Genomic DNA, 26,823 nt, shown 5'->3' with positions numbered 1-26,823 from the left:
ACAGGCTTTGATGTCAAAAAAGTACACCTGGTTTCAAACCCCTCCATACCAAACGAAAGTTCTATGACCATGGAAGAGTTACTTAATCTCTCTGTGCTTCAGATTTCTCATCTGTAACATGGGGGTAACAACACCTACCACAAGAGCTTCTGCTGGAGATTAAGGACAATAATACGTGTAAAGTGCTTAGCACAGGTCTAGAATACATCAATACAAATCACTAACTAGCTACTTTTGTTATGACCATCATAAGAAAACACAAAGATCTCATCTTGAAATGTGATGTAGAAGATATTCTGATGTTGAAGATACTTCTCATTTCTGATGTCAGAGCACTAACAACCAGCTGCTGAACTGTTGCCTGACTAGCGCACATTCAGCACAAATCTCTCTGGCCCGGACACCATTATGTTTAGATTGCAGAGTGTACGTACGACTGAAGTAAAGCAAGCCTAGCAATCCTTGTCTAACTATTATAAGCTTCTTACATAACTCCGCTTACAGTCTCTTACAGGTCATAACAGTGTGCTCATAGCTTTATAATCACTTGAGAAAAGAGAGGCTCAGGTAACTCATTCAACCTGGGCAGTAAGAATTAGTGGTTGATGTCATTATTTTGCTTATTTTACTTAAATGCCAAGGTCCTTTCCTACCTTGATGGACAGAATGTAAATGGCTATCTTTCTGGAGGGCAATCAGGCTAATGACACTAAAAGCCTTCTTTGATTCAGCATATCTACTTCTGTAAATTTATCCTAAGGTGATAATTAAAGGAAGGTGGAAATATTTGGTTAGAGAATACTAAGATTTTTCAAAATGCAGTTATCATTAGGGGAAAAAAACCCTAGATTTCCCAAAAACAGCACATCAGCTAGGTAAACTACATTATATACACAATAAAATATTATCTACCTGTTAAAATTGACAGGATAGACATATTATTTTCTTGACACAGAAAGACTAGCCATATATGTATATCAGATACACATATGTATGTATGTATACACACACACACACACACACACACACACACACACACATATGTATACACGTATACAGAGAAGGCAATGGCAACCCACGCCGGTACTCTTGCCTGGAAAATCCCATGAATGGAGGAGTCTGGGAGGCTGCAGTCCATGGGTTCGCTAAGAGTCGGACACGACTGAGCGACTTCACTTTCACTTTTCACTTTCATGCATTGGAGAAGGCAATGGCAACCCACTCCAGTGTTCTTGCCTGGAGAATCCCAGGGACGGGGGAGGCTGGTGGGCTGCTGTCTATGGCGTCACACAGAGTCGGACACGACTGAAGCGACTTAGCAGCAGCAGCAGCATACATGTATATACATATATAGGTATACATATATATACATATTCGTGTCTTATAGATATACAAAAGTATAAACAGACACATATAGACACACACACACATATATATAACATCTGGACGGTGAAGATTTATAACGCAGTATTATTGTTTTTTTGGAGAAGGAAATGGCAACCCACTCCAGTATTCTTGCCTGGAGAACCCCAGGGATGGAGGAGCCTGGTGGCCTGCTGTCTATGGGGTCGCACAGAGTCAGACACGACTGAAGCGACTTAGCAGCCGCATTATTGTTTTTTAATGTTTTACTTTCTTTGCTTATCTATATTTTCTAATTTCCTGAAATAAACTTGTACGGCTTATACATTAAAAAGTAAGTTCTTTTATTTAAGCTGCTATGTTCCCAAGGATACAGGAATAGTTCCTGAGGTACACAGGCCACGCAAACATGAATAATGGCCAACCTCCACATTACATGTATGTCATGTGACAGGCAACTAAATGACCCAGCATTTCGCTATCTAGTGTAGAGAAATAGGAGAAGCAGAACCAATTAGCACCCTTTCATTAAACTCCAGGTCTCAGTAGCTGCTGACTAAAAGAATGTTTAATCATAAAAGCCAGCATGGTAGCATTTAAAAAGGCCTGGGCTGGCAGTGGAGGGGGCTGAGAACTTGACCTCAGCTCTGCACTAACTGGCTGTAACCAGCCATGTGAACTCGGGCACTTTACTTTGTCTCTGTACCCTGTCACAATCAGAGCCCTGGACAAGGCCGTGGCTACTCTATCTTTCCGTTCTGAAAAGGAATGCCTACATGGGCCCAGATGAGATTCTAAGGTGGTGAAGAAAAGGGAAACCAAATCAATGGGCAGGGGAATCAAGGCACCATTCAGGGCTGTGTTATCTGTGAGGTGCCATCAAGCACACAACCTCCACCCCATTTCCTTTATTAGTCCCGTTGGAAGGTCAGATGTACCCACAGAGAACTGTCGACCTTTCCCTCTGTCTCTCCAATTGTAACTCTTGTGTCCCAGGGCCTTGGAATTATCTGCAATTCTATATGTCCATATTCTCTTGGAGGGCATCCCAGGAGGCACAGTGGTAAAGAATCTACCTGCCAACACGGGAGACACAGGTTAGATCTCCTGGAGAAGGGAATGGCAACCACTCCAGTATTCTTGCCAGGATAATCCCATGGACAGAGGAGCCTGGTGGGCTATAGTTCACGGGGCTGCAGAGTCAGACACGACTTAGCAACTAAACAGTACAGCAGAATATTCTTATGAGGCTGTCTAACGTTTCTTACTCTTTGAACCTCCCAGTTCTGATCGTGTGCATGCATGCTCAGTTGTGTCTGACTCTTTGTGACCCCATGGACTGTAGCCCACCAGGCTCCTCTGTCCTTGGAATTTTCCAGGCAAGAATACTGGAGTGGGTTGCCGTTTCCTTTTCCAAGGGATCTTCCTGACCCCGGGATTGAACCCAGGTCTCTTGTGTTTCCGGATTCTTTGCAACTGCACCACCTGGGAAGCCCTTAGTTCTTCTTGTGGGGACAGCCAAATGGGTTGCCTTCTGCTTAAGACCCTTGAAGTTTGAGGAGGGCAAAGGACTGAGCTCTCTCCTGCCTCTGGGGCACCAAGGCCAAGACACCAGCTGCTGGGGGAACCTCTGAAGCTGTTTAGTGCCCCAGTGAGAGCACAAGTGTAAAATACACACTCACTGGTGGGAGACAGGCAGGTGTCAGAGTATAATCAGCTCAATGAAGTACTCTGGACCAATTCCTAACGCACTACTTCCTTTATGTTCTTGGAAATAGCAGGGAATTCCCCAGTGGTCAGTTGTTAGGGCTTGAGCTTTCATTGCCGGGGCCCTGGGTTCAATCCTAGTCAGGGAATTAAAATATAGCAAGCTGCATGTTGTGGTAAAAAAATAATAATAATAAAGTAAACAATTTAGAAAGAAAAATACATAGCAAAAACGATGTTACTGCACAAACCACAGAACAAAATGCAAGTCAGCAGGCTGTGGCACAATGGAATATCCGCTAAAAACAACAGTGGCTTCCTTTTGTGAAGTAGCAGGGAAAAGAAAAAGTCATTATTTACGCAGTTTTTGGCTCCCCTTCCGAATGAAAGGTATCAGTGCCAAAGAAACATAATAAAGCAATTTCTTCAAGTCAATCTGCATACAGATGATAGAACACAGTAAAAAGAAGCATCTGGAAACAGTGTTTCAATAAATAACTCCTGGTTTTTGCTCCCTTCTTCTTTCTGTTCATACTGTCAATGACCCAGTGAGCATTATACTGGAGTAAGTCATACAAGGTCTAAGACTAGGTCCTGCCTGGCTCCATGTGGCTCAAATCTAAGACAGTCACAAGAGTAGACTTTACCACTAAGACAGCTACTCTCCTACAGAAAGCGGAAGACATTGATTGTAGACGTGCCCTTAGTTCACTTTACACAAATCAAAGATTCACAAGGCATGTGGCATAAAAACAGAGGTTTTGCAATCCTGTGGATTCTACAGGGCAGTGAGTTAGACAATCTCCTGTTGAAACTTCTCTTACAGCAATGATTCATAAAATCAGAGCAAATTAGTGGTTAGGACTCCACACTACACTGTGGACGGCCCAGGTTGCAGAGGGCCCAGGCTTGATCCCTGGTTAGAAAACTAAGATTTCACAAGCCTCAAGGCGCAACCGGAAAAAAAAAAAAAAAAAAAAAAGAGCATATTAAAAAGCTCGTGCCAGACAGCCCCACCAAATTATCAACTTTATAGCTTATGGAAAAAAAAAAATTTTTTTTTTAAATTACAAACTAAAAAGAACCTTTTTAAGCTAGCAAGTTTGGCTCTTACAATCTCCTGAAAGGAAGCCAGGCATTTGGGTTATAAAGAGAAATCGATAAGAAGGAGCAATTAGTGGGTGAATGAACTTTAACAGAGGTTGTGGAGTCTCACTTCTGTGGAGTCTTCCACAAGGAAATTCTGGGTAATCAATATATTCAAAAGCTACAACTGCTCCAGGCTTAGTATAATGAGATGATGCAGGTATGACAGGCATCATCTCCTTGAGGTATAAATTATGACATCAGCATTTACTGCCCTGTGTTCCTTAGCCCTGGCTTGGCAAATAACTCGGGAATAACGGGTCTTTGTAACTCTGGGCTCTTCCCCATACGAGCATTCCTTGGAGCCTTTGCTCCATAGAACGGCAAAACCTCAGAAACAGAGAACAGTAGTGATGTCAGATAACAGGGGAAGTGAAAAACAGTCACAGATAGGAACCAGCTCATCACAGCCCCGTACGCGTGCAATGACCTGGGAAGGCCAGGAATCCTAAGGGTTCTGAGAACCTGCAGGCTCTACAGGTCTTTCAAAGTCCGGAACAAGTGATGCAAATGCTGGAAGATGAGAGTGTCAAAGCCTCCTTACGTCCAGGGGTACTGGCAGTTCTGCCTGATTTCCTTTCTCTTTCTTCACTTGCTGGCTCCAATGTCTATTTTAATACCATTCTACACTGTTTGCCAACTAAAGGTGACATTTTCCCTTTATACTGTGGCTACCGGGTGTTGCCCCTTGTGTGGAGTGAAATACAACTCTATCTTAGAGGGATGACACTCTCAGGGTCCAGCTTGTCTCTTCCTTTATCCTTATCCCTTTCCTCTTGCTCTAATCCCCAGCCCTCATGCCTGCCTGGTTGGTTTTCTCCCTGCCCTGACTCACACTGCCATTCCTTCATTCACTGGAATGCTTAAATGCCAAGTCACTTCATTCCTGTTTGCATCTGAACCAGAATAACTTTAAAGGGACGCAACTACAATGTTAGGATTTCAGGTGCTGAATCCTTGAGAGTGTTTTGCTAGGGTACCAGAGCCTTCCGGCAGTCTGAAATCATACCCACAGAACTCCCCCTACCCTTGTAGAAGGCCAGCCAAGGTTCCTATCTCCAGTTGGCAGCCCCATCGCCCAATGGCACTGCTTGGTACTTGCTCACACTGGGCTGTAACTGACTATTTCCTTGCATTCTCAAGAGCAGAGGCCGGATCTAATTATCTTTATATCTTTAGATCCCAGCATGGCACTTCCTACCGAGCAGAGATCAATTTAAAACCTAAATAAAGTCAACTGAAAGAGCTTCCAATGGTCAAAGCTAGACCAATTTGAGCAACAAAATAAAGTTGTGCTGGATTGTAACACAAGGAACAAATAGTCATGCATTCACAGTGATAAAAATAACTGAACAAATTAAAACCCCCTACTCAGTAAGTGTGCATGGTGACTTACTTCCAAGGAGGACAGTTTGGGAAGGAGAGGAAGACAGTGGGAAAACCCGAAAAATACTGTTCCAGCCAGGTGATCAAGGACATCATCGGTCATAAGTCAGCTTGATAGGAGGTGCCCTTGCTTGATCACTCTATCTCTGTGATCTTCTTCACAAAAATCTATCACCCCAGCCTAATCATGAGAAGAACATCAGATAAATTCCAACAGAAGGACAATTCTATAATACACCTGACCATCATCCTTAAAAAATGGCAGAGTCATCAAAAACAAGGCAAGTCTGAGTAACTTCTACAGCCAAGAGGAGATTAAAGAGACATATCAACTAAACAGAAAATAGTACCCTGGCTGGGGTCCTGGAACAGAAAAAGGACATCAGGTAAAAACTAAGGAAATCTAAATAAAGTATGGACTCTATTCAATAATAATGTGGCAACACTGGTTCACCCATTGGAACAAATGTTTCATAGTAAGATGTTAACTGCAGGAGAAACTTATATATATGGAGGGGATATGGAAGTGCTCCAAACTATCTATTCAATTTTCCTATAAATCTAAAACTAAAGAATAAAATCAATTAATTATTTAAAAAATCATGTGGAGGCAAAAAATTAAAAAAAAAAAAACACACACAAAAAAGTGTTCAGTGCCCCTGCTCTTCCTAGGGTTATTTGAAAAAACAAATAACTAAAAAAAAAAAACAAAAACAAAAACCTTAGCCACTTTGGACTAGCAGTTCTTGTGAGAGACCTAATAACAGCATGACTGTTTACCACTATTTTAAGCCCAGTGAGTGAAAGTCGCTCAGTCGCGTCCGACTCTTTGCAACCCCATGGGATTCTCCAGGCCAGAATACCAGAGTGGGTTGCCATTCCCTTCTCCACGGGATCTTCCCAACCCAGGGATCGAACCCAGGCCACCTGCATTGCAGGCGGATTCTTTACCAGCTGAGCCACAAGGGAAGTCCTTAAGCCCAGTACATTATTACATATTACCGTCAGGAGAAATAAATAATCCCTACTCGGTAGGAAGGATAGGTATTCCTTAGTCCACCCAGGACTTCACGTGTTCGTAGTCATTTCCCAGCTTCCCTGTAGATAGACTGGGGCCATGTTGACTGATTCCATCTAGCCAATGGGGTGTGAGTGACGGTGATGGCACCTCTTGGCCAAGCAAGTGAAACACAGGTGTGCCTCCACGTCCCGCTTTCTCCTTGGAAGTCGATCTTGGAAGTTTTGGTGTTACTACAGATGGAGGTGGCCACTGGATCCCAAAAAGACTTCAGCAGGTTGAGGAAGAAACCTTTAGTGTGTTAAACTGCTGAGATTCAGGGTTTATCTGCTGAAATGGCTATAGTAACTTGTCTTAAATGACTCATGGATTGCATCTCACAATGAAATGTTCCTTCCCTTCTGAAAGTTGTCAATCATAACACTTCCCGTATTTCCAAATATTGCACTTACCACAGGCGATGGTCCAATAAACCAAAGAGTCTGGAGTCTGGTACAGGATTCGGTAAGGAGCGACCCGGGCACTGGAGTCCAACACGACATCAAGGGTGCCCACCAAGAGGCCTGAGGACAGAAAGCGGGGAGAAAAGTTTAGGGGTCTCCTCCAAATTCCCAGAGACAGCAGTGTGGATACACCCCTTCTGGTAGGCCTGTCAACAAACCCTCTCCCATCACATCCCATCTGGACAAAACTTTCCTCTCGGGTGCATATGCTGAAAGACAGCACTGGTTTCCAAAACAAAACCAACAGAGCTCCTACCTCAGTCCCTGACACATGGTGGTATTGATAATCGACACCTGTTTCAAACTAAAAAGTAAGGTATGAAGCACTGATATTCTGGGGTCTTTGCTTTACCATTATTACCAACGTGTGTAGTATTTTCTCCCCTTCTTCATCCTGCAAACAAATCCTTAATTTAAGTAACCTAACAAAACCACAGGAACCAGTCATGTACATCTGAGTCCACGTGCTGGGCAGCCCCACGTGTTATTTTCATAATAATAATATTTCTCACCTTTCTTTTGTATTGAACAGGTACAGTTCAGCTCAGCAAACAATAAAAGACTACTATACGCAAGGTGGGGCTTCCCTGATGGCTCAGACAGTAAAAAATCTGCCTGCAATGCAGGAGACCGGGTTTGATCCTTGGGTTGGGAAGATCCCCTGGAGAAGGGAATGACAACCTACTCCAGTATTCTTGCCTGGAGAATTCCATGGACAAAGGAGTCTGGTGGGACACAGTCCACGCAGTCATGGAGTTGGACACAACTGAGCAACTAACACTTTCACACTTTCAGATGCAAAGCAGACCCAGTGGGCATGAAGCTGAATAAGACAAGAGTCCCTAAGACATGTATAATCCAGTCAGGGTGAGGGCCAAGCAGTATATTAGGGCTGCGTTTAGGAGTGAAAGGGCTGTGAAGCAAGCATTTCCCCCATCTCAAAGGCAAAGTCCTTTGCTATTCGTCACATGGTGATTAAAAACAACTTGGAGATGGAACTGATGGTAGTCGAGGCAGGGAGGGGAAAGTAAAAGGCCCCAGCCTTCCTCGTCCTGCCACAGTTGCAAATAACTAGGATACAGGAAGCACCAAGCCCAGTGCCTGCCCCCTGACCCCAACTCCTCATGAAGTTCTACTGAATCTGAACCACGGGTTCTTATGAAACTGTCACCACCTGTCTCCTGATGCATTGTCTTCCAGTAACATCTTAAGGCTTGGCTCCGTCCCTCCTGAATAATACCGTAATATGCATGATGCTATTGACATCGCTTCCTTCTGCTCTGCCAGCCTGGAGTCAAGTGACCTAGTGTTCAGAAGAGCTCCCTCCTGGTCTGAGTCACAGGGACAGGCCGTTGAGTTTCTGGTGGCTTTCACCCCCTCATTAGTAAAGTGGCCGTAATAGCCCTTGCCTTCCCGAACTTGAGGTATTAAGCAAGAAACCTTGGGGAGGCTTACATGGGGAAGCCCCACAGTTGTCCTTTCCGTCTCTGTCCACAGTCAGGAGTCCACCTAGGTTCACTGCGAACCACAGTGATCACTAGCTGATTTGCATACACCAGGAGCAACATGCTTTCACTAAGAAAGTGAAAGTGAAGTCGCTCAGTCATGTCCAACGCTTTGTGACCCTGTGGACTGTAGCCTGCCAGGCTCCTCTGTCCATGGGATTTTCCAGGCAAGAATATTGGAGTGGGTTGCCATCTTCTTCTCCAGGGGAATCTTCCCAACCCAGGGATCAAACTTGGATTTCCCGCATTGCAGGCAGACTCCTTACCATCTGAGCCACAGGGAAGCCCACACTTTCACTAAAGGGTAAATGAATTCATGTGTTTGCTCTGGCTTGTATGAAATACATCAAAAATCAAGTCTTTAGTGTCTGCAGAGTTTTCCTAGGAGTCATTTTCCATAGAATACGACACGTGTGCATTTTTGTTCTCTACTGTGACTAGAATTTACTGCAGACCTCTAATTACTCTTCAATTATCTGCAGATGGGAGAGTGTATTAATAGGAAAAGCAAGGAGCGCCAGCTAAACTGGATTGCTCTCTATGTTAACTAGAATCACATGTGATCCAGAAATACAAGTCCATCACTTATAATAGGCAAGCGCTGGTAATACTTCTCCTTTCCTAGAATCCAAACACTGGAAGTGGTACGTCCATTGTTTCACAGTCAAGGATGAGTCTCTGTGGTTTGTGTGTGTGTTAGTCACTCAGTCATGTCGGACTCTTTGCGACTCCACGGACTGTAGCCCACCAGGCTCCTCTGTCTATGGGATTCTCCAGGCAAGAATACTGGAGTGAGGTGCCATTCCCTTCTTGACCACGGGATGTTCTTGACCCAGGGATCAAACCTGCATCTCCTGACTTGTAGGCGGATTCTTTACTGTCTGAGCCAGTAGGGAAGCCCAGCCTCTGTGGTTTAACGAGCCTCTAAGAGAGCATCACCGTAGATAAAGATTCTTCCAAGGGCAGGCAGAGCAGTCCACTGAGGAAGTCCAGATTCTTGAGCTCTTCAGTCCTGGCTGGGCCACCTCCCAGACCCTGCCCCTCCAAGCCTCAGTTTCCCCATGTCTCGCTAGTCTTGTACTCTGTGACACCAAGGAGAGACGACCTCTGAAAACGTCCAATCCCATCCCCATGTCCTGACCACAAATGTCCCTAACTACAAATCATCTATACCATCCACTATTCAAATAAAAAACCCTTTGGTATCACTCAGAGGGAAAGAACATTGAGTGGCCTTCAAGGGGATGCCAGTGGAGTGAGGGCTTCTGATTAAATGCCAGCTCACCAACTGTGTGTGTGCATTCACAGCTGGCACTACCAATTCCATGAAGATTTAGATGAACACTAATAGTCACATCGTCTTTCCCTGGTGGCTCAGGTGGTAAAGAACCTGCCTGCAACGCAACAGACCCAGGTTCGACCCCTGGGTCAGGAAGATCCCCTGGAGGAGAGCATGGCAGCCCACTCCAGTATTCGTGCCTGGAGAATCCCATGGGCGGAAGAGCCTGGCAGGCTACAGTCCGTGAGATCACAAGAGTCAGACACGACTTACTGACTAACACTTTCACTTAACAGGCACATCCATATCCACTGGCACCTGCTTGCCGCAACTAGAGAAAAATCCATGAAGCAATGAAGACCTAGCATACCCCAAAATAAATAAATAAAATTATTAAAAAGAAAAAGAAATGAATAAAAACACTTAAAAATATCCATTCACTTGGTAACACTGACCAGGATTTTCCCTCCACTTGGGATAGTGTACTTGTCCATCAACGCCCAACTCCCACCACCCTAAATGACAAACTCCTAATTCTCTCACGCCACCTCTTTCTAACCTGATCTCCCTCTGAGTTCTGCTCCTGTAATACCTATTGCATTTATTTAAAATCAGTTGCACATTTTGCCATGTCAACAAGGTCTGATGGATCGCTTTGGGCCCCTAGACCCCAAACGTTGCTTGGAGCACGGTAAGACCTAAACACATGTCTGATGAAAGGACAAGTTATGTATTTTTAGAAGACTTAAATCATAAACATTTACCGTGCTGCCTAAATTGTACTGAGACAAGGAGTCAAGACTCTGGAAAAGAGAAAACACTGCTTCTGCACTCTATGTCCACACAGAACACTAGATAATGGGAAATATGAAATCTAGTCTAGAGCACCCCCTCTCCAAAAGCAGTAATCAGGATTTTCTTAGAAGTCTTATTACTCATCCCTCTGAAATGGCTGTCAAAATACTGAACCTTTCATCATTTCCCACACAAAGCACTGTTTTAGCAGCTGTTCTACTCAGCTATTTCTGGTGTTAAACAATCTTTGATCGCCTGAGATAACTAAGTCAAATTATGGCCCTCAAAATAACTCTTCTCTGCATCTACCTATTACATTAGCTCGAGGGCATCTTATAACATTAAAGTGCTGTTTGCAAGGAGATTCAGAAAACACTCTGCAAAACTGGTACCTTTAGGCCTCCCCCCGCTGTGTGCACTATGCGATGCAGACAAGAGGCATTTCCACTCCTGGGCAGCCCCTCGCCCTTCAGAGGGAGGGATGTGTCAGCGGAGGGTGCGAAACCCACAGACGTGCCGGTGGCAACAATCAATCCATCTGCTGATGACCTGGGATAATTTAATGTCAAAGTGGACAAGATCCACAGCTCTCTCGGCCTCCCTCTATTCATTCCCTCAGCCTTCTGGCCTGTCAAAGACAGAGCCCTACAGAGACCCTGCGGGAGCAGTCTGGGGAATGGGCTGGCTGCTGATACGGAAGCTACAATAGCACCTGCTAGGGAGTTCCCTGGCGGTCCAGTGGTTAGCACTCAGTGCTTTCACTGTTGTTGCCCCAGGTTCAATCCCTGGTCGGGAAACTAAAGTCCCGCAAGCCACCCAGCACGATCAAAAATAAGAAGGACAGTATCCACTCACAAGAGTGCCCAGTATGTACTGAGCACCATTGTTTCATGAAATATTTCAAAAAGACAGAAAAACCCTGAAAATTACAAAATACATATCCCACCACTCTGATGTTAACAACTGGTCTTATCTGCTTAAAATTTTTTTGATGTCAACCTTTCTCAAAGTGTTTATTGATTTTTTTACAATATTGCTTGCTTTATGCTTTGCTGGTTGGTTGGTTTTTGCCTGGAAGCATGTGGGATCTCAGCTCCCCCACCAGGAGTCAAACCCCTTGCATTGGAAGGTGAAGTCCTAACACCTGACCACTAGGGAAGTCCCTGGTTTTTTTTTTTTTTTAAAGAAAACATCACACACCCAGCAAAGCTCCCCTATTTGTGTTCCCTTCAATCCTATTTTCCTCCCCATTCACCACCCTCCAGTATTTTTCCGGCGCCCCCCCTGCCGAGGGGGCACCCAAACCCCTCCAGTATTTTTACTCTTCCCATCCACGTCCTTATACTTTTATTGGCCCCCACGTATACACATGAATCTATCAATAATTTAGCACTGATGTACATTTAAAATTTTACATTAATGATAGAGTTGATATTTTTCTGCAATCTTTTTTTTACCCAATGCTATGGTTGTAAAAATTAACCAGGTTATTCTTATAAATCTGATTCATTCATTTTGAGTACTGTGTAATAGTCTGCTGTTTAAATACACTGTAACTTACCTATTTTCCTAATAAAGAACATTTGGGTTTATCTTTTTTTTTTTTTTTTGGCTATAATGGGCACTGTAGTCATTCTCTGTACATGATCCTTAAGTATGTAAGCACTTTCTTTAAAATGAAATTGTTGGGTCATAGGCCACATGTCTGTTGAAACCTTATTAGTTATTACAAAACTGCTTTCCAAAGTGATTGTGCCAATTTACACTCATACCAGGAAATTTACATTATACCAAGGAAGGGAGAGAATATCTGTTTATCCTTAATATCTCCAACACTTAGTATTACGAAATTTGTTTAACTTTTTCACCCATCTCAAGGGTGAGAAAGTTTCTGTTCCTGAAATTTGCATTTTCTGATGATTAATGAGTTTGGGTATCTCTTCCCTGTTTATTGGTCATTCCAGTTCCCTATTCTGAGTTACTTACCTTTCCTACTGTGCTGACATTTGCTGAAATTTCTAGGTCAGAAATTCAGAGTTTACTATTTAGAGGCTTCCACTCATATATACACTGGATTTCAATACACTTCAGCAAATACACCCAGATATTTTTAAAGCCAGAGAGGCAATATACTCGGATTTACTTCTCTGTTACATTTGGATTTGAAAGTGAAAGTGAAGTCGCTCAGTCGTGTCTGACTCTTTGCAACCCCATGGACTGTAGCCTACCAGGCTCCTCTGTCCATGGGATTTTCCAGGCAATAGTACTGGAGTGGATTGCCATTTCCTTCTCCAGGGGATCTTCCCGACACAGGGATCGAACCCAAGTCTCCCACATTGTAGACAGACGCTTAACCATCTGAGCCACCGTCTCTGTATTTGTTCTATATAAATGCAAGACCTTGGGATCAGTATTTGCAAGGCCCTCTTTTTCCTTCCCATGTAAGTTTCTACAGGTCACAGGCGCCCATCTGTCCTTCTCCCGCTGCTGCCTCCATGTCACCGGTACCGAGCATGTATGTCTTAGCACTTAGGTGGACTGTGATAACAGGCAGAAAGCACTTAACCAATAACAAGGCTTCCCTGGTGGCTCAGATGGTAAAGAATCTGCCTGCAATGCAGGAGACCCCAGTTCCATCCCTGGGTCGGGAAGATCCCCTGGAGAAGGAAACGGCTACCCACTCCAGTATTCTTGCCTGGGGAATCGATGGAAAAAGGAGCCTGGCCACAACTGAGAGACTTGCGTGCGAGTGCGTGCGCACACACACACACACACACACACACACACACACACACACACACACACACACTTAAACAATTATCTAGAAGCAGTTGCTGATAGATACACGTATCTATCAGCCACATCATAATTTTTACACTTCTCTGAATAAATCTCGTTTGCTTGTTTGTTTCTAAAGCCTTCGAGGCTGTGCCCAAGCTGTTTTACTTGATCTGGAATGCCTTTTTTTCTTCCTGGAAAATGTCTATTTCCCTCAATAACCAGGTCAAGTCACCTAAAGCATTTGTTTTACTCTTTTCACACACTCTCCCCATCCTCTCAACACTCCCAAATCTCCTAACAATTAACTACTCCCTTGCCTGTGATCTGCTAACCACTTTGCACTTCACATTACTTAGGCAACTATCACACTGCTTCCGGGAAAAAAGTGGTTTCTTCCCACTGGGCTGTGAGTTCTTTGAGGCAGGCAGAGCCTTATTTATCCTGGAATTCCCGAAGCCTGGAATAACGTCCCCCACATCGTGATGAATATTTACAAAATAGGCCACAAAGTTTTCAACACTGGGAGAAACCAAGAATTATTTTCAGAGTTTATTCATTATCTGTCCCACAGGCCCCAATATAACAAGTTCTAGTAAACTGGCCATAAATAATTAAATTTGCCTATGAATCAGACAAGAAAAGGGGACCAAGACTTGAGAAAAAGGCTAGAAAATCCCATCTCAGAGAGTGAGCGGGGTGATACAGACCAAACTCAGATCTGAAACTGAAATTCATCATAGGAAATTAACTTCTCTAAGCTCTGAAAGTAATTGTCACTTTTTAATGAATATTGACAATGATCTGGAATGAAGTTGGATCAAGACTAGAGCTACTACTATTTAGGGAAAGCATTGTCTTTCCATTCTCCTACTTTTGGGAAGTAGTCCAGAGATTAGCAGTTGTTGCCAAAAAAACATAAGAAAACTCAAAGATTCAGTCAATTTCAACTGTTGCACCCCCCCCCCACCCCCCCACAGGTTGGTAAACACTGTTTGCACTACCATACAGGCCAGGAGACCAAATGAAGGAACTGGCGTGTGTAGACAGCCTGGAAGGGAAAGGCTGGAATTGCCAGGTGAGCATTGGTTCCCTACCTACATCTGCACCTGAGCTTGTAATGCCCCCAGTGTGATGGCCCACCTGGGCTATTGCAGGCCAGTCACAGTGGGTGAGAGAGAAATCCAGGCAATGGCTGGTCTCTGCCGAAGGAGGGACGGGTCCTGGAGGTTTAGCGGGGTGAGGTGGCTGCAGCTGGAGATGGAGACAATGTGTTTCTCAGTGTCAACAACCTCAAAGACTCTAACGGCCTTTCTCAGACATGAGTACTGCTGGCTCAAAGGCAGAGACCAGTCCAAAGCTGGCATTCTACTTTCAGCTCAGAACAGTCTGGGAGTGTTCTGTTTTCATAAATGTTGCTTATTTTCCAACTCCTCTAGCATATTTAGGTAGAAAACGGTTTCTCAACATGGTTCAAACCATGATTACTGGTAGAAACAGGCCCCTCACGATTCTCCCCTCTCACCTACACTGCTGTGCCTCAGGACACAAGTCCAGCCAGGTGTATATCACAACTGCAGTGAAATAAGCAAGTCAGGGGCTTCCCAGGTGACTCAGGAGGTAAAGAATCTGCCTGCCAATGCAGAAGACACAGGAACCGCGGGCTGAATCTCTGGGTTGGGAAGATCCACCACAGGAGGAAATAGCAACCCACTTCAGTGTTCTTCCTGGAAAATTCCACAGACACAAGAGTCTGGCAAACTGCAGTCCATACGGTCGTAAACAGTCAGACACGACTGAGCACAGCAGCAGGACAAGTTACTAGAGGGAAGGGAGTCCATCCACACACACACACACACACACACACACACACACGACCTTTTGACCATTTGTGGAAAGATGAATTAATGAGAATTCTGCTAATGGAGGAAATACATTGCTGATTCTGTCAATTAGGACAGTACTTTATTCCTGGTAAGAATCAGTTTGTTTCTGGTTTCCAGTATGTTGCGGACTGAGACTTTTGTAAAGTACAGAGCCCGTGAAATACTAAAATATAGCTACAGAATATAAAAAGAGACAAAATAAAAACCTCCGATTTTTTCATTATTTAACAGACAAATGCCTCTAGCTTTCTAAATGCTTAATCTCAATTTCTATTCTTTAGTTCAAGGCAGCTGAAACAAAAAGGTTGCAAAACAGGCACTTTAAATAGCGCTGCATTGGTGAAGGGGAGGCTGGAGGGTCTATGTTTATTAGAATCACGTATAAAGAGTACATTTAATTCTATAACTTTTTATTTGGGAAATGAAAAAAGTTATCGCTCTGCCACTGCAAACTAAAATAAAAGTGCACAAAATCATTTCTCACTTGAAAGCAAGAATGTGCTATGTGCTAAGTTGCTTCAGTCGTGTCCGAATCTGTGTAACCAGACAGACAGTAGCCGGCCAGGCTCCTCTGTCCATGGGATTCTCCAGGCAAGAAGACTGGAGTGGGTTTCCATGTTCGAACCTGCGTCTCTTTCATCTCCTGCACTGGCAGGCGGGTTCTTTACCACTAGCACCACCTGGGAAGCCCCAATACATGAATAAGGAAAGGCATGAGGTTTGTGTCCTACATTTATCTTAAGGGGCCTGGGTTTAAAAGTGAGGAGAACCAGCCTGAAACTAACATATCATATGTCAACTCTACTTCATTTTTTTAAAATAATAAACAATAAGTACAAGTGTGAAGGATCTCAACTAGCCGATTTGGAGGTCTCTGAAGAGACCGTTGACTCATTTTTTACCAAGAGGGGAGCAGGCTCGAGGGGATTGAATGATGAGGCTCAGAGAGGCGAGGCACCCCTTCTGCAATGTTTCAAACTAATTCTGGATCGCAGGGTCTTTGCACCCAGAAAAGTTAGGGATCAAAATATATGCTCATATTTGCCACAAAAGATAAAACACAGGCTGGTTTACTATTAAACAAACAGGACAGAAATCCGAAGTCGGAAGAGCATTTCGCCTGCGGAGCCTCTGTCAAGTAGCCAATTAGTTCTGAGCTGCTCAAACCTCGCAAGCACCCTAGAAGGCCAAGTCTTACAGGAGTTGCTCCACTTCACCCTGCAGGCCAGTCTCTTAAAGTCACATGCACCTTCTTCTCCTGCAGAAAAGGGAGTGCAGGTGGAATTGATTTTTCCTTCTCTTCGGAGGTGGTGTCTGAGAAGGAACCGTTAAAATATCTCTTTAATACTGTACTTCACACAATCGCTGAGACCAATAACAATTTGTGGGGCCCTGTGCAAAACGAAATGCAGGTACTCTATGTTAAAAATTCTTAGGAATTCCTAGACAGCCACAGTGGAACAGTAAACCAAGCCCTGGGCCCTTCTAAGAGTGGGTCCCTGTGCACCAGCGTGGACCACACATCCAGGGAGCGGTCCTGACCCTGGCAGTGCAGTGGTGATGTCATCTCCACAGACAAGCTTGTTGTTCTCAGACTTTAATCAGGGATTCAGGTCTACTCTGATCTAGACCAATGAGGACCATGGACTGGATTTATTCAGAAGCACCCGAGGGACCTGGGTGATCCAATTCCTCAAATAAGCTCTCAACCCAGGAAGAGGAAGATAGATGGATATTCATGATATTTATATGATGGGAAGGTGTACTGATTCTCATCCTGTCTACAGAAGGAGGTCTAAATACCTGAAACTGATGACTCAAGGTCAGCCAAGGTCAGGCATGAGAGCAAGGGTGCAGGAGTCCTTTTGGGTGCTGGTGAGAAGCCCACTGCTTCTAAGAGACAAGCCACACCCACCACCTCGAGGAAACCTGACTGTGATGGTCCCAGGACCCCTTCTGTCAGGTGGGCTGAATTTGCAGAAGCCACTTACTGTCCCAAAACAACAGCCCACTTTCCTCCTAATACAGCAAACCTTTTCTCCACAGTGAAATAATATCACGTCCCTGGTGGCTGTGCAGTAAAGAATCTGCCTGCCAATGCAGGAGACAACGGTTTGATCCCTGGGACGGGAAGACCACTTGGAGAAGGAAATGGAAACCTGCTCCAGTACTCTTGCCTCAAGAATTCCACGGACAGAGGGGCCTGGCAGTCTACATTCCATGGGGTCACAAAAGAGCTGGACACGACTTAGCAACTAAACAACAATAGAAATAGTTATGGATTTAAAATTACCTTCCTAGTCAGTGATCTAGGATGTCTATCTATATTACAGGACACCTAAATAATATTTAGACATTTAAAGTCATATCCTCAAATAATTATTTAATGAGATGGCAAAACATATTTAGTGTGCTACGTGAAAAAAAAACACAAAGCTCTAATTTTTGTCCTATATGGTCTATATGTAACTGTCAAGTTACAAGTACAATATTGTCTATGCTATGAATTGCAACATTTTTAAAGATTGCAAAAACGAACATATTGGTGGATAAAACAATTTTACTTCCTTTTGTGTTGTTTCAAAGTTTCTAAAAGTTTCTCAAATGTACATTCAATATTTTTATGATATAAAAATTTTTTTTGTTGTTTTCTCAATTACTTCCAACCTCCTAGTCTGGGTTTTCTTTACTCAAAGAGAGATCAAGGCATCAAGTAAACAGATGGTTTCTGTGTTTACATTAAAGCTGTTCCTTCACAACCACAGGTTAGTAATCTTGTTGCTAGGATGCAATATGCCAGCTAGGGGTCAATATTGGAATGAACGGCATTCTCAAAACACACTCCTTGGACAGGGGTCTGTCCTTTTAGACATTTTTTTTAAACTACATTGTTTTCCCTTTAGTATATAAAGCACAGAATACAACAAACTGATACATATTCATACATATGAGGCTTAACTCAGTTGTAGTGACTAGGTGTTTCACAACTAGCTTATCTTAAATCAGATTCTAGTCCTAAATTTAAAACCATAAAAGTTAAATGAATGAAATTAGTTTCGCTACTTTCATCACTGAGTATTTATTATATTTTAAGTATCCCCATTGTTGCCTTTAGCTACACACAAGCAAGGCAAACAATCAGGCAATATGTGTTTATACCTACACAAGAAATGGCTGGAAGGATCAAACTGTTTATAATGGTTCTCTTTGGAGAATGACAGCAGTATGAAGAGATGCTCCACAGGGGAGGAGCGAGGAATTCTTTTTCGACTATTATAACTGTATTTTTCAAAGTAATAATTATGCTGTTGGAACTCTACTTTGTAAAACTTTGTACTCATATTATTGACAATGCACATATATTATAATAAAGCAGAGGCTGAGGAAGCCAGGTAGCCTCAAGAGAAAAGAGCAGAAACGTAGAGGGCAGATGAGCAGGACCCAAGAGAGTGAGGTGAGGGGAAGGCGGGGAGCCGCTTTTTACTGTCACAGGCCTCCTGTTGAGTCTCCATGCGTGGGTCCAGGTCATATGTATCCTGGCAAGGAATCCAGGTGCCCGAGGTAACCTGAGTCTCTGGTCCTTGTAACCAGAAGTGTCCAACTAAAACCCTAACTCCATCTGGCTCCATCTAAGACAGACTTTGAATAAATGTTCTCTTCTGTACGACAGCAAGGCAAGCATTATATAAGAAAATGTCAAGGCATTAACAGCAGTTTAATAATACACTTTCCAGCTGTGCATCCAAATATTCCAGAACAGATAAAAATAGCGGCTGCAGAACTGTAATTAAAACAGTCAGGCTATTTACAGGGGGGAGGTACAGCAGCAGCCTGACTCCATCACTGGACATTCTGTCTCGACTTTTTCACTTTGAGAGCATCCAACTCCACCCACAAGCCCTCTTCAGAAGAATCCCGGTTCTAGCTTAGCCTCAAGTCACCTGGACAAGACTAAGGGCTATTTCACAGAGACATTTCAGTTTGTGATGGATCAAGTGAAAGTAATCTTCACCTGAGGTCCAGATAAAGCTTTAAAGAGAAAACCGAGCTGGGAGGACTGGAAAATAAACAGAACATCATGGCACCAGAACATCTCCCACCAACAAGTGGGAGAAGTCAGACCAACAAACCTGTCAACGATGATTTGACTTTGCAAAGCTGGGTGTTGTGCAGCGGCAAGTAATGCCCTTATTTCATCAGACTGTGTATTATGACCTGATGTATTTTTCAATATATGTAAATGACCTGCAAATGTAGGTGAGTCCCTTATGGAATATATTAAACCCAATTAAGATTTCTTCAGAAATAGTTCAAGGATGGCCTCAAAAGTCCTTATACATCTCTCTGAAAAATATCAATAATGGATGGCAAAAAAAGAAAAAAGGATCACTGGCAATAAGAAAAACAGTAGATGGGGGTTGGGGGGCTTCTTTGCAAAGTGATTTCAAAGTCATTTCCAAGATACTGTTCTTTTTTCACGCTATCAACCAGACATAATAGACACAGAGAAGGATGCAAACCAACTATGTAATTTTATCAGTGTCACTGGCTCACTGTATCTTCAAGCAGAGACTGAAGAAATATGAAAGGTAGGGGGAATTATTTTTTACCTTATTATCTTATTCATGCATGGGGAAAATGAAAGTAGTGAAAGTCAGGCTTTGTTTCCTTCACCCAGAATTACATCTTCTGTGCCTAGCTTTTCAATCTCCAAGCAAAAGTGACACATGCACACACAGATGTATACACACACATCATACGGACACAGATATATGCACACACATTAACTGCACCATGCTCACTTAAAGCATGCCAACTCAAAATGAGCTTAGAGTTGCTATGTCTTCTGGCAGTCTTGATTCCAGCTTGTGATTCATCCAATCCAGCATTTTGCATAATGTGCTCCTCTACATACAAGTTAAATAAGCAAGGTGACAATTTACAGCCTTTTCATACTCCTTTCCTGATTCTGAACCAGTCTGTTGTTCCATGTATGGTTCTAACTCTTGCTTCTTGTCCTGCAGGGGTGGCTTTTTAAAAAAGAAATCTTCAAATCTGGATTTCTATTGTTGGATTTAATGAAACACAATATGCAATAAAAGAATAGGATTATATGAAAATCAGCATTTCAAAACTTTGAAAAAAGATAATCAATCACAGGCAGGATCTCCTTTTCTCAACCAATACGCTTTTTGAAAACACTTAAAGAAGTTCCACCCTCTCTTCCTTAGATTCTTTTATTCAACCCTAAACATCCTGACTGGAAAGAATCAGCATATGTTCCCTGAAACCAGAAGATACAGACAGAAGATTTTGGCCCTAATTTTCTGTCACTTGTTTTGAGAGAGACAAGAGGGAGAAAGAGAAGGAAAGGGGAAAGTCCAAGTTTTAAAAAATTTCCAGTTGGAAATGAACAATATGAAAGATGCTTCTTCAAACTGAACAGGCTTCCTATTCCAGAGCTAGTACATAGATGATTCTAGAATGCTAATGACTCTTCCCTGATGGCTAATTCACCAGCCTTTATGCTTTACGACACGACTCCCCTTTCCCTGTTGTGACAATATCTCATTTACAGCTTGCAGACTAATTTCCCAGCAGTGTGTCAGCTACAACCAGAAACAGCAAGAAAGATACTGGACCCATGGTGCTGAGTGAGGCCAAGGCCCCGCTGAGAAGCAGGCAGAGTGAAGCATCCCAGCACAGCCCTTCCAGCTTCAGAACTTCTCCTTTGCTGGTTGAGGGCCAGGGCCTCTGAAATCTAGAACGCAGATCAGGAAAACAGATCCTTTCCGCGGCTCTGTCAAAGCATGTAGATTCTGTGAATGGTGGAGGCTTCATGCACCGCAGCTTTCCAATGGGTGCAGCTAGTGCATTCTCTGAGACAGCAAAGCAGGGTTCAGGACGAGCTGGTGCCCAGCCCTCAACTCCCTGTCATGACAAGGCTTCCCAGGGGGTGCCCAGGAACAGTGACACACGAGGGACAGCACACAGGCTCCTCAGCCCTGGGGGTGGCTGAGTGGGGCCTGGCCCCATGTGTGCTGCATATACTGAAAGAAAGTGAAAAGTGAAAGTCACTCAGTGGTGTCTGCTGCTAAGTCACTTCAGCCGTGTCCGACTCTGTGCGACCCCATAGACGGCAGCCCACCAGGCTCCCCCGTCCCTGAGATTCTCCAGGCAAGAACACTGGAGTGGGTTGCCATTTCCTTCTCCAATGCATGAAAGTGAAAAGCAAAAGTGAAGTCGCTCAGTCGTGTCTGACTCTTTGAGACCCCCTGGACTGCAGCCTACCAGGCTCCTCCGTCCATGGGATTTTCCAGGCAAGAGTACTAGAGTGGGGTGCCATTGCCTTCTCCTCACTGGTGTCTGACCCTTTGCAATCCCATGGACTGTACCCTGCCAGGCTCCTCTGTCCATGGAATTCTCTAGGCCAGAATATTGGAGTTCCCCTCTCCAGGGGATCTTCCCAACCCAGGGATCAAAATCAGATCTCCCACACTGCACGCGGATTCTTTACCATCTGAGCCATCAGGGAACCATTTCCTAAGCGTGCCTTGATGTGAAAATAGGTGGAAAGCTCTCGATTAGACTAAACAAAGCACAATAAACATTTCAGATTAATACCACATTACAAAAGCTCTATACATTTAGTTTTGATACATACTGACATCATTCAACTGAACTGATAGTATGGAGTTTTACAAGAATTTGCCTACAAAGTTACACTAAACGTGCTCTATTTTATTTAAATGCTATGTACATATGTTTTCTTTTTTATAGGAAAATAGTACATCTGGCTATGTTCACTCTGTACATAGGGAGGTAACTCATGGGACATGCGCTTGATCTTTACTTCTCTTTGGGCTTGTTCTTGGAAAATTTTTATTAGGACAGAAAAATCCCCTCCTTGTAAATGTTTTGGGACCCTTAGTCCGTGTTCCTCTGAATGGACACTGAGGAAATGTGAGTCAGAGCCTCCATGTAACCAGTGCCTCCCCAGAAGGCCCAGTGAGTAAATGACCACAATCACTAAACGCTTTCACAGTAAGCAAGCCAAATGACTAAGAAATTACCAATATACCTATTTCAAATAATTTCCAAAAAGTTCATCAGGGAAACCTCCTAGGGAAAACAAACAAACAAACAAAACTAAGCTCTTTTAAATTTGTGAGAGTGCCAGGAATACAAGGGAATGTTTAGATGGCATGGGTCCATCTCCTTGATGGGAATGGGAATGCTTCTAACATGCCAGGGCCCACCCAGTGTTGTGCAAAGTAACTGGAGGCGGTGGATTCAAGTTCCCACTTCCCCACTCACGAGCTGTGTGATTTCAGACAAATCACTCGGACTCTCTGAGCTACAGTTAACTGCCACTAAGTCGGGGATCATTTATGTTCCCTGCCCATTTCCCAGGGTTGCTGGGTAAATTCAGGTAACATACTGTTCAAGGAAGATGACACACTACATGAACTGTGGAGTATCTTGTCTATGTAATATATGCAGGATTTTTTTTAAAAATTTTAACTTTACAGCATGAAAGGGGCTGTAGATCACAGCTCTTCCATCTTCCATTACGAAGGAGACTAAGCAGTGGGTGAAAAAAGTGCTGGTGATGGTTATGTTCTGAATCTCAGTAAACAGTCATCACGGTTATGAGTGCCTAGAAGAGGTGAAGCAATGAATACCTGGAGGCACGGTTTCCATCTCTGTCATCATGAAACAGACACCAAGCCGCCACAGAGATGAGGCTGGCCACTGGAAATATAACCGATCTCCGCTGTCTTTGAGGACCCAGCTGGGAAGCCAGAAGCAGCACATACGAACAGCAACCAGTAAAATGCTCATTGGCCCAGTTGGTTCAACGGTACACAGAACGGACCTGGAGGGTGATCACCCAGAGCTGGGGTGCTCACTCAAGAATGTTCCGCACAGCGTCCTGGAGCTGGGCTTGGTACAAGACAGCACTTAAAAGCACCAAGAACGTGCGTGGAATCCCCATTTGACTGCATCCGAGGGTCATGACCTTGAAGCCGGGTAATATATACTTTCGAAAAGTCACAATTTCTTCATTCATACGATGAAGATGATAGTACTCCTGATGGGGTTGTGGTGGTGATTAAAGCAGAGAGGGCGTATGGAACATTCAGCCAGCCCATGGCACTTGGTGTTCCATGATAGTCCTGACTAAGGAGACTGCCTGCCTGAGTGTGGCAAGGTGACCCAGCACAGCGGGAAGGTACCAGGCATGTCTGGGGAGTGACAGCAGCTTTGGAATAGAGATCAGACTGTGGCTGGGCAGCCCTGTGCTGCACCGTCTGGACTTTATTCTACCAGTGAAAGTTCCGGGACTGGAGGAGGGGCGGGGAGTCACACAGATTGTGTAGAAGCCCTTCTGATGACAGTGTGTAGTTGTTAGGGTTAGGGTAACAGAAGCAGGAAAGCCAGTTAGAAAACTATGAGGAGAAGGTGATCTATTGAGCCCCTTTATACTAGTAATTGTCCTTACACAAAATCACCACTTTAATTCTTGCAGAAACCCAGGTGAAATCCCCATTTCACAGATGAGCAAGTGGAGGCTCAGAGACATTAAGCAAGTGAAGCCAGGATCCCATTTACCTGTCCAAGGAAGTCCACTAACCTGCTTCCCACACACAGGATGACAAGGGCCTTGGACAGGTAGGTGCAGCAAGAGAAACTCAGTACCACTGTGTTCCATGCGTGGAAACATTGGCCACTCCAGGGAAAGCGGTACATTCATTTTCTGCTGTTTTTATTTCTATTAGGGAGAAGCCTTCTTAATCCACTTTCTCCCAGAAGGGACTAACCTTTCAAGAGCTGGTTTCCCAGGTGGCCCCAAAGCTTCTGACAATACTGGCAAGTTCAGGCCTCACAAGTTTAGTGTTTTCTGTTTATTCTCCAGAATGGAGTGATGGACCCTGTGACTGAGACCGGAGACCAGCTCCTGTGGGAACACCCAGAGGGAAGCCACTGTGGTCCAGTTAGCCTGCCCACAGCACAGCTTGTTCCTAGAAAGTGCTTTCCCTCTGAGATAAATGATCTTACTAGGGACCAGGCTTTGAAGGAAGTTTCCAGAATTATCCTGACACCTAACTGGCAACACAGGTAGACCCAAAAGGTGGGAAAGACTCCAAAGGTCTCAAAGGACTGGGGAACAGAGTTCACATTTACATTAGAAGACTTGTTTATACTCTGGTTGGAGAAATGGAATGAAATGTACTCTATATGCCACGCATATACATATATTTTCCCAACTGACCTTAAAACAACAACTAAACAACACCAATAATGGTGTTGCTACCCTAATCACTTTACATGCATTTTTAAATTAATCCTCACAATATCCGATGACATGAATGCAACTCTTATCCCTATTTGATGGATGAGACCATGGGCACATGCCTCAGAAATACAGAATAAGCAGGGCCAATGCAAACCGCACCCAAGTGTGGTTGTTGAAATCCTTTCCATTAACCTTTGCATCTGTTTCTACAAACAGGTAAATCATGGTCATAATAAAACCAAGACCAAAAATATATTTATTCAGACTGAACTGAGGTCAGAGACCTAAATATTCATTTATCCTCCAATCATTCGTTCACCCAGCAAACATTTACACAGTGACTTAACATATATCTGGTACTGGGCTGGGTCATGGCAATGCTATGTTGATCTTAAGAAGCCTTTGGCTTAGTGGGGAATATGGCAAATAATATGTGACAGATAATGCTATGATTTTGACCTAACTGTAATTCTTAAAAGTGGTACCATTCTATACTTTCTTTTCACTTTTTGACTGTTATTAAAACAGACCCTGATTTTCTGCTCCATGCTGGAGTTATCTGTTTGTTTTCATTTTACTTTGAAAAGCCTCCTAACACCATGCTGTCTAAGTGTGCTCCCCATATCCTTCCTTCTCAGACCACTGGGCTGTTACCTCTCCTCCCCGGTCACTGAATCATGGCTAATGACTCTTTGGGGATCTCTCTCATCATGTCTCACTCCCTCTTTCCCCCTTGCCCGCCTCTTTGCCTCCCTCTTCTTTATTTCTTTCAACCTCCTTTGGTGGGGGGGAGCTTTTTATTTTCTTAGACTATTAAATTACATTGTATGATGGAAAGCATGGTACCTACTCATTAGAGTTCTTTCAAATAACAAAGGCCTGACTATGTCTCAGTGGTTATGGCGTTCTGAATTACAAACTCTAATAACTCCCAGTAATTACCCCTTCTACGCCTCTATGCCATACACTCACAGCTTCTCTTCTCCAGGTCCTGGGGGGCTGGCATAAAGAAAAAGATGATAAGGACACTACACACACTACACCATAGGCTACAACTTAATCATTACGGTCTTCTCTGAAGGATTTAATATGAGAAGGCATCACCAACAGAGTCAGGCTCCAACTAACTAATTCACATCGTTACTTTCCAATCTTTGACAGCTTCCTTCCAATCTAGACAGGCCTTTAGAACGACTGGAATAAAAGAATATTAATGCATAGGCTCCATAAAAATGTCAAGGTTAATGATCAAAGTGCTACCTTTTAACCACACAAGTAGTATGACTTTCTGGAAAGAAAGAAAAAACAGGTAACAACAACAAAAAAAAATCACAAAAATAACAAATGCTGGTATATTTGTGAAATGGCCTCATTGATGCAAACAGGCATGATCAGTGGAAGGTCACCACAGTTTCCAGGGTCAGCAGGCCATTTCTGCCCTACCCTTCCCTCCTACTACCCTCTTAAAAAAATGCCCAAGAAAAAGAAATACGATACAGGCTAAGAACAGAGTTGGTCTGTTACTGGCTCGATAGATAGCTGAAAATACCTTTATCCAGCTTTAAGTCTCCAAAGCTATGCTATAGAGAAGAATGACACAGGATGAGCCATGGTGAGTGCCAAGGTCATGGGGCTACGATACAACCCAGCCCTGGAGACTAAACTAAGCACTGGTGAGTCAGTGTCTTTAAAAGTTCTTGTGTTTTTTTTTTCACAATTCCCTTTGAATCTGCAAGTGCGAAGGCTTCCTAGCCATGCCTCACAATTCAGAAAACATTTTTTTTTCAAAGCCATATTCATAAAAGCCCCAAACCTCCACATGGCAAAAATACCATACATTAAATCAAAGGACAAACTGGGGGCAAACGAAAGATGTAACTTAGTCACAGACCTTTTAAAGGGCTCATGTCCCTAAAAATAATTGCTAAATATTGGTAAGAAAAAGAGCAGCTACTTAATAAAAAATGGGCAAAGAACAAAAACAGTTTACAGAAGAGAAAACAGAAATAGCTTGTAAATAGATGAAAAATGTTCAACATCACTCATAAGAGACATGTAAATTAAAAATACACTGAGATACCATTTTTACTTATCAGAATGGTGAGAATCCAAAGTCTGATAACACATTCCCTTGACCAAGACTGGAAAAATAGGCAT

The 26,823-nt window shown here is 43.5% G+C and overlaps 1 protein-coding gene across 1 annotated transcript in view; it reads right to left on the bottom strand.

Moving 5' to 3' along the window:
• The window catches only part of TBC1D9 (TBC1 domain family member 9), a 119,303-nt gene that overhangs the window by 57,587 nt on the left and 34,893 nt on the right, over positions 1-26,823 (bottom strand). The window contains exon 2 of the mRNA XM_052655050.1: positions 7,072-7,182. Coding sequence (XP_052511010.1) covers positions 7,072-7,182 — 111 coding nt within the window. The remainder of the gene's footprint in view (positions 1-7,071; positions 7,183-26,823) is intronic.

The sequence above is a fragment of the Budorcas taxicolor genome, chromosome 17 (assembly GCF_023091745.1).
Source record: "Budorcas taxicolor isolate Tak-1 chromosome 17, Takin1.1, whole genome shotgun sequence".
In the NCBI taxonomy this organism is placed as follows: domain Eukaryota; kingdom Metazoa; phylum Chordata; class Mammalia; order Artiodactyla; family Bovidae; genus Budorcas; species Budorcas taxicolor.
Note: the sequence above shows the minus strand (reverse complement) of the source record. Positions and strands in the feature narration are given on the sequence as shown.